The 13,566-nt window shown below is 42.1% G+C and overlaps 1 protein-coding gene across 1 annotated transcript; it reads right to left on the bottom strand.

Annotated features, from left to right (window-relative positions):
* Positions 1-610: 610 nt before the first annotated feature.
* LOC128737304 (transmembrane protease serine 9-like) lies at positions 611-8,018 on the bottom strand. The gene is made up of 4 exons (XM_053831920.1): positions 7,131-8,018; positions 6,831-7,068; positions 6,591-6,775; positions 611-1,190 (listed from the first exon to the last, which is right to left on the bottom strand). Exons 1-4 carry the CDS (start codon positions 7,993-7,995, stop codon positions 796-798), a joined length of 1,683 nt encoding a protein of 560 aa, XP_053687895.1. The 5' UTR covers positions 7,996-8,018; the 3' UTR covers positions 611-795.
* Positions 8,019-13,566: the final 5,548 nt, after the last annotated feature.

The raw sequence follows: 13,566 nt of genomic DNA, 5'->3' as shown, positions 1-13,566 counted from the left end.
CGAAAGCTCTACCCCCCTCCGGCAGGAGAAGATGAGGGTAGCTAGAGTAGGGTGTTGTGAGGTACCATTTTGGGGACAACCCATCGCATCGCGCGCCGTCGTCGGAACGGAAGCAGCCGAGGGTTGGTGGTTGGTTGAGTGTTCCGCATCCCGAACAACCGTCAGCAGCAGCAAGTGCGGAATAACGACGTTCATTTAGCGCGTGCCAAGCGAACTGGAAGAAAAGAGTAACGATGCTGATGGGAAATGAGCAAACTTGCTGGTTGTGCAAGTTTGTACAACTTTGTAAATATTTTCTGATTTGCTTTTGTGGGCAAGTGTCTTCAAGTTAACGTTGGGAAAAACGACGATTTCGATTTACGTACGCCAGTTGCGTTGCGACGGCGACGACGACGACGACGAATTGGGAGACAATCGTAATTTTTATTTTGTTGAAACGAAATTAGGGTTTTTTAAGTTTCCTGTTGACTATTCGGACCTAGGCTAAGAATTTTTGGGGAAAAGAAATTAGAAAAATTCAAGATGAATCTGTTGGAAGAATACCTTAGTAGGGAAGTCATCTCATCATTATGTAAAACTGAACGTCTACGCTTCTCTCTAGTGACTTTTAATCAATTTCAGGTACATGAAATCGGATATAAACATGATCTTTACATTTTAATTTTTTGTCGCTAGAGCTAAGAGAACTTCTAAATAAAAATCTGGCAATAAAATTCGCAATAATTGTGGTCAGTTTTGGTTATAGTAGTGACAATTGCATAGTCTATTTTTATCCCCTAAACGAATAACGAATTGTCACGGTTTCATGTTGGCGATGATCCAATCCATATAATAAGACACATTGACATAGGTCGTAGGAAATTCACCACATTTCTCCGATCCTGTTGAAACTATGCCGAACTGTACAAATCGCATTCCGTGCAATTTGGCTCCATACCCCAACGATGATCCGCTATCACCGGAACAAGCGCCAGTGTACTGTCTTCCTACGCATAGTTGTTTCTCGGTAAGAGTTTCCTTACTATGTTTCGAACATTCGGATTTGTTGGTTGATAGAACGGTTGCCTTTAGTAGGACTTTCGATATTCCTCCGAATACTGTCGGCTGGCCCCATCCAGTGAGCAGGTATCGGGGAGGTTGATAGTTTCTGAGACCCAGCTTGTGCGGTAAGCAAATCGGTTGAATATGATCTGTCAATCGAGAGCTTGGTTAGTAGATAGGTACATCATATTATGGGTGAATGGGTAGTGAATATAGTCAGGGTGAATAATTTATTATTTTTGAAAAGGGAGGAAGTGTTTGATGCGAAGAATGATTAATTGGAGAAGCTGTAAAATTTGGTGTAGACCAAAAATTATATCGCACGCTCTCCCGGTTGGTACTCGAGTGTTTTACGAACTAAACTACCGCCACCCGTTATATTAGGTAGTCTAATATATAATTTTGTGTTATTCTTCCAATTCTATCACTCCCGTATACGTAACACACACTTTCTCATGTGACGATTTTATTTGTATCACTGCTCTTTTGTTTCTACCACCAAGAGGCTGGACTATTATCCACTCGATCAATGTGATAGATGCAAAGCAGTGCGTTGCCGACGTTCGCCACGGCATGTCTCGGATTGAATCCACCACCGCGGTGTAGTCTATCTTTTCTTTGGTAGAAATAAAAGAGTAATAGAAATAATATCTTCGTATACCGACTGTAAGTTGTATCTTTACGTCGGGCTGATTGCGCAAAGATCTCGGAGTACTACTCGACTCCCAATTGACCTTCAAACAACACGTTTCTTTCGTTGCCGACAAGGCTTGCAGAAACTTGGTATTCATCATGTGTATCGCCAAAAACTTCATTGCCGCTCTAATGTGCGTTAGTTCGTTCCAATCTCGAGTATGGAGCCCGTAATACCAAACCGGAGTCAACCGAATCGAGACGGTATAGTATAGTTTCGTTCGGTTTGCACTCCAAAGATTACCCTGAAACGACCCGATCCGATTAGATTCTGTAGCACATTCTGGATCAGATTTTCGACCTGAGCCACATTTTGATCCTTTTTTTCAGATTGCGAACCACATTTTGGATGGTGACCAGAGATCCCAAATATACGAACTCATCAACCACTTCCAGTTCATCGCCCTCAATAGTCACTATCCGTGGGAGGTGAACGTTGCTTTCTCTGGAGCCTTTTCCTACCACATATTTGGTTTCCGACGCATTGATTTGTAACCCTATCCTCCTAACCTTCGTTTTTAGTATGGCGTAGATTACCTCCGCCGTATCAAGGTCTCTAGTGATCGTCTGCGCGGTCGTCTGCGAAGACTAGGAGTTGGCTACTCTTGCTGAAGATCGTTCCTCTCGTTTCGATGCCCGCTCGCCGTATCACACTTTCAATAGCGACATTGAATAACATACAGGACAGTTCATCCCCTTGCCGCAATCCTCTGCGCGATTCGAAAGGACTGGAGAGTATCTCCGAAGCGAGCACGTAGCACATCACTCGCTCCGGAGTAGCTTTGATCAGCCGCGACAGTTTGTCCGGAAATCCGTACTCGTGCATTATCTGCCATAGATGTTCTCGTTCAACTGTATCGTATGCTGCTCTGAAATCCACGAAAATATGATGCGGGGGCACATTGTTCTCTCGACGTAGTAGCACGGGCTCCCATAAAGCCCGCCTAATACTGCCCTATGAACTCTCTTTGTATTGGGGATAGATGACGCAACAAAATCTGGGAGCAATAATAAAAAATTGACCAGGTTATAAACATGATTTTGAGCCACAGTGCTGATCAGATTTTTTTTGGGGCCAAATTTTTTGCCTGGAGCAGATTTAGGGCTACGGTTTATGATAAGTTTTTCAACCACCAGCCAGATTTTGAATCAGAATTGGACCCGATTCCGGACCTGGACCATATTTTAGACCTGCACTATATCGTGGACTACATTTTTATCGACATTTGTTTCAGTTTTTGGAACAGATTTGGACTAGACTCTGGACCAAATTTTGAACCTCTTTTTTAATCAAATTTTTTACAATATCTTAGATCAAATTATTGACCAAGCTTCTAAACTTGGACCACATTCTTGACTCATTAGTTTCTGGACCATATTTTGAATCACATTTTTGTTAGATTTGGACCAGCCTTTGGATAAGACTTTATACCGCATTTTTTATCACATTTTCGACCTCAGTTTTGATTAGATTCTGGACCAGATTCTAGACCTAACCTTCTGGACGATTAATATCAGATTTTTATCCATCAACCAGATTTTGCATCAAGTTTTGAACCATGTTTTTGATCACTTTTTTGCCCAGATTTTGTAATTTTTTGCCTGTTTCCAAATCCGTGGCGTTACATATTGGCGGCCCTGGCGAAGGCACACCCTCGTTTCTTAAATCAATGGTGTTCCTTCGACGTTTATTATTTTTACAATGAGACTTTGATACATGATTCGAACGATTCCCTTCGTCCAACACTTTGCTACACTCGAGAGTGTCTTACTGAGGTTTAGGCCGTTTTTGGTGCCCCCTAGAGCAGGCTCAGTTTGGCCGACTGCTTGCTGCGACGCCATTAGTAGCCCTACTAGCACGGTTGTTACAAAACAGTTGTGACAACCGATATATGACTAATTTTAGTCATAAATACGTTCCTGCAACTAGAAGTACCAAAATGTGCTACTTGGGAGGCCAGTACTGCGGTTGTGGCCACCTTGGCCACACTTACCCAGTTTTGCTAAAAATGGCGTCGAAACAAGAGGCATTTCGGGAGCGCGTTGTACACTTCTATGAACTGCAACAGAAATCTCAGCAAATAGTATACGGTACAACATTTAAAAAGCTAATATGTTGCGGCTTCGACTGTATACCATATCCTAAGATGCCCAACAACTATTCGCAAGGAAGCTGGTGGAAGACCAGCCAAAATTATGGACGCAGACGGATATCGTTCTCTTTCTCGTTTTTTCAACAACAAGTCCTCTGGTTTGGCTATCAATTAAGATGCACCAGACGAAAGTTTGAAGAAAATTTTGATCCCGTTTCTACAAAAACATCATGCAGATTAACAATACGTGTTTTGGTCGGATAGAGCATCATCGCATTACGCCAAAAAGCACAATCGTGCCTGAATACCCATTCGATCCCATTTTTACCTAAAAACCACGACCCGAAATCAGTCTCAGTGCGCCCAATCGAAGATTTCTTCGGGATTTTGAGCTCCTTGGTGTACAAAAATAACTGGAGAACCACGAATTGCAAACAGTTGATTGGTAGAATCAAGAGATGCATTCGTAAAGTTGACATGACGGCCGTCCAATGCTCCTATTTCGACGTCAAATGAAAGCTTCGCCGAACAGCCGATTACGGACCGTTTTCAAGTGCACACTAATTTGTTTTCGACAATGGATAATGTATCTTTAATTTCGGTAAATCAGATCTTCTTCATGTATCTTTGTCTCTTTTTGACAACTTGAGAAAAAAATTTCAAAATTTTAGTTAGCACCCAATGCTCGCCAGATCTCGCTCCACCTGCTCTTGCCACCTCGCTCGGTATGCCATTCTTCGTCTTGTTCCTATCGGGTTTGATGCGAAAACCATTTGTGCAGGATAGTTGTCCGGCATTCTAGCAACATGTCCTGCCTAACGTATCCGTCCAGCTTTAACCATTTTCTGAATACTGAGTTCGCCGTAGAGACGCGCAAGCTCGTGGTTCATTCTTCGCCTCCATATGCCGTTCTCTTGCACTCCGGCAAAGACGGTTCTTAGCACCTGGCGTTCGAAAACTCCGAGTGCTTGTAGGTCCTCTTCTAGCAGTGTCAACGTTTCGTGACCGTAGGTAGAGGACAAACGATCTTATTAGCGTTTTGTACAGTGTGCACTTTGTACGGGGGCTCAGATTGTTCGACCGCAAGTGTGGAGTCCGTAGTAAGCCCGACTTCCGCTGATGATACGCCTTTTAATCTCACGGCTGATATTATTGTCCTCTGTTGCCAGTGAGCCATGGTATACGAACTCGTTGACTACGTCGAACTCATCCCCGTCGATTACCACGGTACTGCCTAAGCGGACCCTGTCGCGCTCGATCCCGCCGCCAGTATATACTTCGTTTTAGACGTATTTATTTTCAATCCAATCTTCTCTGCTTCGCGTTTTAGTCTGGTGTACTGATCTTCAACCATCTCGAATGTTCTGCCAGTATCCACGTCAGCAAGGCAGATAAATTGACTGGATTTGCCCCGTATTTCGATCGCTGCTCGTCTTATAACCTTCAAGCGCAATGTTGAATAGTAGGCAGGAAACACCGTCTCCTTGGCGAAGTCCTCTGCGAGATTCGAATGGGTCCGACAATCCACCCGAGATTCTCACACAGCACTGGATCCCATCCATCGTAGCCATGATAAGTCTAGTAAGCTTACCCGGAAAGCCGTTTTCGTCCAAAATTTTCCATAGCTCTTGTCGGTTTACGCTATCATATGCGGCTTTGAAATCGATGAACAGGTGATGCGGGGGGACTCGGAATTCGCGGTACATCTGGGGGATCTGCCGCAGGGTGAAGATTTGGTCCGTTGTAGACCAACCCTCCATAAATAGTAAATAGGGCAGATAACCCCGTCTTTCCACTCCTCCGGCAGTCGTTTCGTACACCAAATCTTAACAATCAGTTGGTGTAGACATCCGGCCAACTTATGCGAGTCCATTTTAAAAAGTTCCGCTCCAATGCCATCCTTTCCGGTTGCTTTATTGTTCTTCAGCCGCTGGATGGCTTCTTTAACTTCCCTTATCGATGGGGGTGGCACATCTTCGTTGCTTGCTACACCAGTGTGGTCACTTCCTCCGCTATCATGATCTTCCGCCGGCACGCCATTCAGATGCTCATCGTAGTGCTGCTTCCACCTTTCGATCACCGCACGATCGTCAGTCAAGATACCCCCATCTTTATCTCTGCACATTTCGGCCTGCGGCACAAAGCCTTTGCAAGATTCATTGAGTCTCTGGTAGAACTTCCGTGAGCCGTGAAAACGGTACAGCTGTTCCATTGCATCCATTGCATGTCCTTATTTTGTCGCCTTTGTCCATGCCGACTGTTCCGAGCTAAATTTTCTTGATTTTTGTTCGTAGTTTGATTAAGGCCACGCTAGCGAGGTGTAATGCCGAGACAACACATTTCTTAATTTAGTCGCCTGCTCCGGATCAGACGCTATCGGGAGCCGCTCCTAACATGGGGTACAACTTAAGTTTTCACCGGGGGCCTATTTTCGCTAAGATTGCTCGTGAAAAGCAAAGCCTTGGGTATAACCGTATTTTACCCTTCTTTGGCGAGAAACTTTAAAGCCGATTATTAGAGTACAGGACAATCGAGGCTAGAGTAATGATCCGTCCCCCAGCTGACATTCAAACATACGACGAATGGTTTGTTAGACCAAAATCGAACCTCGAAGCTAACCGAGCGGGTTGCTCATATTTCGGCTGGAACCACACAGAGCTAGATATAGCAGTTGCTGGATAAGGAGCTGACCACTATGTACCCTATTTAAATTTTCTGTTGATCGAATGAAATGGAAAATAATTTTGCTTGTATTTTAGCTACCTTCATATTGAACATCTTCGCTCAAGCGTACCAGCCCAATGTCATCGGCCGACTTGCCAAAAGCAAAACCTGGATGTGTAGTGATGCATTCAATGTCGTAAGTTCGAACTGGTGGAGCACAATCATCCGGGTCATTGCAATCGATATCTTGACCAATTGTGTGCTCTCCTAGACGCACTTTGTTACTAAAATTTGGAAACTATTATTTCGATTTTTTTGCGACATCAATTCACAATTTACGGTAAAGGAGTCATAAAGCAATGGGCAGCCGTAAGAATATAGCGCTTGCTGATTAAAGTTCCTGAGCAAAGAAAATCCTCATCGTTAAGTACTGGTAAAGCCATCCAAGGAAATTCAAACACTTTGGTTTTTGTACCATTAGCAACACGGTTTGGAATATAAACGCCACAATGCCGAGGAAGTAATTTCGAAGCTACATTCGTTTGATTGGGTTCCACTGCTTTACAAACTTGCATTCCTACAACGAAGAAATAAAATGATAGTGACGCCATCTCGAAGGTACATGCCAAAATACCTTACGCTGAAAACGTATTCCCGTCGTTTTACTGATCCACGAGAGATAATGATGCACCTTCGTGAACGCTGCATAACCCTTCGTATAGCATTTATTGGATCCGACTGAGCGAATCTGTGCAAAGGACACGATGCCGCCCAAAAACCAAATATTGGCTCTTCGGAAAAATAAGCCTCCTCCACTATCACCATTGCATACTCCCGTTCCATTTGTATATCCAGCGCAGAATAGACCATCGTCCAAAGTTTGACCGAAAAGCACTCGATCAGTTTTTAAGCATGCAACGGGATCGACCACCGGAATGTCCACTTCTTTTAAAATTTGAGACGTTTTGTCATCTTCTGTTAACCCCCATCCAACAACAGTACCAAACTCTCCAACAAGATTTGGTTCCACACTTACACAAGCCGGTTGGACATAATCTGCAAACTTAATGAATGTATTAAGCTCAATCACCGCAATGTCATCGACTAATCGGGTGAAGTTCGCAAACTTAAATATTCTCCCGACTTTGTGCTGCTGCACGTATGATGGATGTATCTCATGCAGATCGTGAATTCCCAGTCGAACAATTATCCGACTTGGGGCCAGTGGAAACCCGTTCGCCGCGTTCATGACACAGTGAGCTGCCGTCAAGATAAAATTTTCACTGATGACGGTTCCACCGCAGACGTATTCCGTTGATGGACCTTTGCGGTGAAAAATGGCTGCATGCCACGGCCATTTCCCCTCAACAGTATCTCGTCCATTGACGATCAGTTCACGGACGTTGGCAATCACTTTACCACAGGAAGGTTGAACTTTGTGTTCACTGCTGACCGTAACTAACAGCGCGGACAGCGTGACTATTATCAACTTTTTTATTTTCATGACAACGTTCGAAGCAATTTGTTAAATTAGAACTGAATTCTACGATTGGTGAACGTATACTGATACTACATTGAGATTGCTGGCAGCTACCGTACGCACGCTATGCTGCGTACACGTACACGCAATTTGTTGCTGCTGGTTTTTCTATGACGCTGTTGTAGGATTTTTCAAACTGGGGTAAAACAAACCACTAACACAAACGCAAATTAGCAAGCTCTACACTCTTAAATGATTCTGCCTGTAAATAAGCCGGATTTAGTTAAAACTTGGTTGAAACTACCCAAAATGCCACCAAATGAAAAACTACTCAAAAACTGAGTTTGTACACTTTAAGGGCGTTTTGAGTAGTTTCAACCAAGTTTTAGCTAAATCCGACCTATTTACAGGTAGAATCATTTATGAGTGTATGTGTTATCTTCAAACTTTTGAATACATACTCGGCATCAATCGAAATTTGCAATAGTAATCGTTCAATGGGGAGATTGTCAAACAGAATACAGTGGAAACGCTTTTAATTTGTCAAATTGAACAGCTTTTCTGCAGTAGATTTCAAATGGTATTGCTTCTATGATGTATAGTGTGCATTAGCGTAGCAGTAATTGGACTCTTAGAGACAAAAAGCAGGGATGGGCTAAGCATTTTAGCACTAGTATTACGGGAGAAAGCGTGTTGAAAAATTCATAATAAAAATATATGCAGCATGTGTAACTGGGAGGCTACCCTGGACGTACGACGATATTCTATTCTATACGATATTGGTATTCTCCGGAAGTACTCGCGGACATTCACCTTTGTTATGGCTTCGCTAATTATGTACCAACGACAGCCCAGAGTACAGATAACACAAATACAGAAATGTTTGTTTTTTTGCACAATGGTCCGGGACGTCTCTGATAAGGCACTGTTGCTTCCGAGATGGAACGTTGTTTTTAACGAGACTTCGAGAGAAACCTCAGCCTCATCAGCAAGTGGTGTCAACGATTGGCCATAAAATTTTTCGGACCGCGGGAAATGATTTCAAGACAAGCAAAATGCAAATTGCGGCACAGTCACTTGTCACCATGGAGGTATGAAACATGCTGAACGGGGTAAAAATGCATCCTTTCCAGTTTTAACAATACCGGTTCAAGAACTGCTGCCAGCGAATAAACCTAAGCGGCTTGAGTTTTGCAAAATTATGTAAGCAAAAGTGGAAGCGAACCCTCAATTTATGAAAAACACTAGCTGACCCGACAAACTTCGTATTGCCACAAATTAACCTGTGTTGTACATAAATCCTGAATCTCGGATGATCTTTGTCACAATCTCGAGTTTTGCAAGTTTCTGAGGAGTTCAACCTTAGATGATTCATTTTGGCAGTTACGTAACTATGAAAGCATCCCAGGTAACCAATAAGCATCACCAATGCTATTCAAATATAGGTCAATACGCATTTAGGTCGCCTTAAATGCTACTTAAATGCTATTTTGGCAAAATATACAGCTACTTTACTGATAACCTTCTTATAGTGCTGACAATGCTAATTTACAGCTAATTACCGACACGAAGAATTTGAATACAATTTTGGATGCCAATTTCCAACACCTATGCAGTCAAAAAGCTAACATACAATAACCCCCAGTGGGCGGCGCTTCCGACGGCGGGTCGCCGGCAACACTCTCGGCCGTCTCGTCCTGAATGATCTAGTGTTACTATAGATAGTTTTTGTGGTCTTGTTTTTTTTGTCGGAAAATTTGACCACTGCGACCATTATTTTGATCTATTGTGGTATACTTCTTCTTTTGTCTAGGTATTAGTTGCCGACATAACACTATTGATGGAAGTGTTTGTCATTGTCAATTCGTACCTCTTCTCCCAGTCCGGCATTGAACTTCTTATGAAGTTTATTACCTGATTGGGATTCGCAGACCAGACTTCGAAAGGCTCCATTGTTCCTTTACCGAAGATTCTTAGTCTGCGAAGAGTTAGTGCACTGCACTGGCAGAGCAGATGTTCTGCGGTTTCGCTTTCGAATTCGCAGAGTTGGCAAGTATCATTGTCCAGCTTACCAATCGTTTTGAGATGGCGTTTGCTCGGACAGTGACCTGTAAATAGTCCTATTATTATGCTTAGTTCGGTTTTCTTCAAATTAAGCAATGATAGGCTTTTTTTACGGTCTGGCTGTATAAAGCGCTTAGACTGTCTTAGTCCTGTAGAGGATTTCCGATTTTCCTCTATTGTTTTGTGTTCCCATGCCCGAAGTTCGGATTTAAGCGCGCTTGATGACACACCACAGAACGGTTCTGGGCCGATAAAGTCCGTAGATGAACCCTGCCTCGCTAAAGTATCGGCTTTTTCATTTCCTTCCACTCCGCAATGGCCAGGAACCCAGTAAAGGTTTGCTTGATTCTTTTTCGTCAGTTGCGTCAGTGAAAGGATACACTCCCATACTAGCTTTGAATTACAAGTACAAGCTTTAAGTGCTTTAAGCGCTGCTTGGCTGTCAGAAAAAATACATATGTTAGCATATCTATAGTTTCTAACCAAGCAGACACGTGTACATTCGTAGATTGCATATATTTCAGCCTGCAATACTGTGGGCCAGTGTCCCATTGGTATTGAAATATTTATACCTGGGCCTGTGATGCCAGCTCCAGTAGAGCTATTCATTTTTGACCCATCTGTATAGAAAACGACAGAGCCCTGGCGGATACTCGGGCCTCCTTGTTCCCAAGTATCCCGTCCGGTTTCTATTATTTTGAAAGGCTTTACGAAGTTTGTCTTTGTTTCCATCCAATCTTCGTTGTTGATTATAAGCTTGCTCAGCTGAAAGTTTTTGAGGATTGACAACTGGCCACTTATATCTCCATCACTAACTAGTTTGCGATGTGTTATTTTTAGTGCATGTTTCTCCGCCTCCAACTGTATTACCTGATGGAGGGGTAAAAGGTGCAAGATTGCGTCTAAGGCTTTTGATGGTGAGCTTTTGACTGCACCGGTAATTAAATTACACGCAAGCCTTTGTAGTTTGCCTAATTTTAATTGAGTGGTCCTTTCTTTTACCTTTGGCCACAATACGAGTGAGACATATGTTAGTCTTGGTCTGATAATGGCTAGGTATAACCAATGAATCATAGTTGGCCTCAGACCCCATTTTCTACCGATAGTTTTGCTACACACCCAAAAAGCACTTTTGGCTTTACCAATTACATACTCAATGTGTGCGTTCCAGTTTAATTTGTGGTCCGAAACTACACCTAAGTGTTTTGTCTCAGTTGAAAATTGTAAAACTGTTTCACCCAGTTTTAGGCTTGTAATAGAATACCTTTTTCTGCGGGCGAAGGGAATTATGGTAGTTTTAGAAGGGTTGATGTTCAATCCTTCTTGTGTACACCATTTTATTGTGTAGTTTAGAGCAAACTGCATTCTTTCGCCTACTGTGGTCTTGTTATTGATATGTTTTATGAAAGAGTCTCGAATTTCTCGAGTTCGATTAGTTTTTGAGTTTCGCAAAAATTTCTGTTTTATTTGTATGAGAGACCATATCCCCCTACCACAGGGGTTAGAGATCTCTAACTATCATAAAATAAATTCGAGACTCCAAAATCTCCCACATGCCAAATTTGGTTCCATTTGCTTAATTAGTTCTCAAGTTATAAGGAAATTTGAATTTCATTTGTATGGGAGTTCCCCCTCCTAAACAGGGGAGGGGTCTTAATTCATCATAGAAAAAATTTCTGCCCCCTAAAAGCCCCACATGCCAAATTTGGTTCCATTTGCTTGATTAGTTCTCAAATTATACCGAAGTTTGTATTTCATTTGTATTGGAGCCTCCCCTCTTAAAAGAGGAAGGGATCGTAATTCGCCACAGAAAAAATTTCTGTCATCTAAAACTCCCACATGCCACATTTGGTTCCATTTGCTTGATTAGTTCTCGAAATAAGAGGAAATTTGCATTTCATTTGTATGGAAGCCCACCCTCTTAAAGGGGAGATGGGTCATAACTCGCTTTCTAAAGAGGTAATTCATCATAGAAAATAATCTTGCCTCCAAAACCACTTACATGTCAAATTTGGTTCCATTTGCTTGATTAGTTCTCGAGTTATGAGGAAATTTGTATTTCATTTGTATAGGAGCCCCCCTCCTAAAGTGGGGAGGGGTCCCAATTCATCATAGAAAAAAATTGTTGTCTTCAAAAACACACACATGCCAAATTTGATTCCATTTGCTTGATTAGTTCTCGAGTTATGCAGAAATTTGTATTTCATTTGCATAGGAGCCCCCCCATCCTCTTAGTGCGGGCCATCACTAACCATCACTAAAACCTTTCCTGGCCCCAAAAACCTCTACATGCAAATTTTCACGCCGATTGGTTCAGTAGTTTTCGATTCTATAAGGAACATCCCGACAGAAATCCATTTTTATATATAAGATTGTTGTTGTTCAAACGTGTCAGACTGTGTTCGTCGCACGCGGTAATCTTATGTGCTATGCGTGATGTATGAATGCTTGCAGTGCGAAACTAAAAGAGATAGTCGTTTTACGTGAAAGAACGCATTGGAGATCGGCACCAAAGCTTTAAATTGGTGAATAACAGCAATCAGCAATATCACACGTTTTTAGGAGAAATTCGATAAAAATGTCTTGAGAAACACTTATTTCAAAGCATTTTACTTCTAAAAAGTTACTAAATTTTATGAAGTAGGAGGTAGAGGGCCAAAATTTTCTCAGCTTTCGAATGAAAGTAACCGAATTGAGCTAACTAGCATAGTTTTTGTACCAGAGCTAATTTAAGACAAACATAACCGAAAACTAAAAATGTTCCATAACTCTGTAACCATTATGATTTGACCATATGGATAGATGGATTTTTTCGTCAAATATGATCCTCTATCGCACCCTGAAATATTTGCACTAAGCTACCTAACACCCTGTTTATACATAGAAAGAAAAATTGTTTTCTATTTAATTCTACTAATACGAAATTCCCCAAAAATATACTGTGCAAATGCTTCATACTCAAGGATTTTTCAGCCCCAAGCAACACAATTTAAATATTTGTAGTGCCTTATTTATAACCGGAATTAGTCAAATAATCAGTTGCCAAAACAACTCTATAACACTCTTCTTACTATTGTTAATATATCTAGCGAAGGGTCCCTATCACCGGCTTTCATCGTTTTCTCCAATGTTCCGCAAGGTATCCATCTCGAACCGTTAGTTTTTTCTTAGTTTAACGACGTCAACATTGACTGAAGTTTTTGGAGCGTCTTAGTAGAATACGAAACCTAAAAATAAAAAATAAGAAAACTTATCCAATTTAATTCTACTATGTGTATTTTATTCAATGACAGATACGTATTTCGCCTACGACTTGCAGGCTTCCTCAGTGTCTGTTTTCGAACTTAGGACGTCAACATGGTCAACATTTTTTTAGGACGTCAACATGGCGCTCAAAGATCCTGAGTTTGCGTTCGCCGGCGACTTGAAACTGTTCGCAAAAGTGAATGACCCATCTGATACCCTCGTACTTCAGGAGCAGCTGTCGCCGTATTCGCCGAATGGTGCAAAAATTCCGACAAATGCGAAGTG

This window comes from Sabethes cyaneus, chromosome 2 (genome assembly GCF_943734655.1).
Source record: "Sabethes cyaneus chromosome 2, idSabCyanKW18_F2, whole genome shotgun sequence".
In the NCBI taxonomy this organism is placed as follows: Eukaryota; Metazoa; Arthropoda; class Insecta; order Diptera; family Culicidae; genus Sabethes; species Sabethes cyaneus.
Note: the sequence above shows the minus strand (reverse complement) of the source record. Positions and strands in the feature narration are given on the sequence as shown.

Coding starts and splice junctions, on each gene's coding strand:
- LOC128737304 (XM_053831920.1), bottom strand. CDS start 7,995: ATGAAAATAAAAAAGTTGATAATAGTCACGCTGTCCGCGCTGTTAGTT. Junction 6,776..6,830: donor TGCTTTATGACTCCTTTACC/GTAAATTGTGAA, acceptor TCCAAATTTTAG/TAACAAAGTGCGTCTAGGAG. Junction 1,191..6,590: donor CGAAGATGTTCAATATGAAG/GTAGCTAAAATA, acceptor CTCGATTGACAG/ATCATATTCAACCGATTTGC.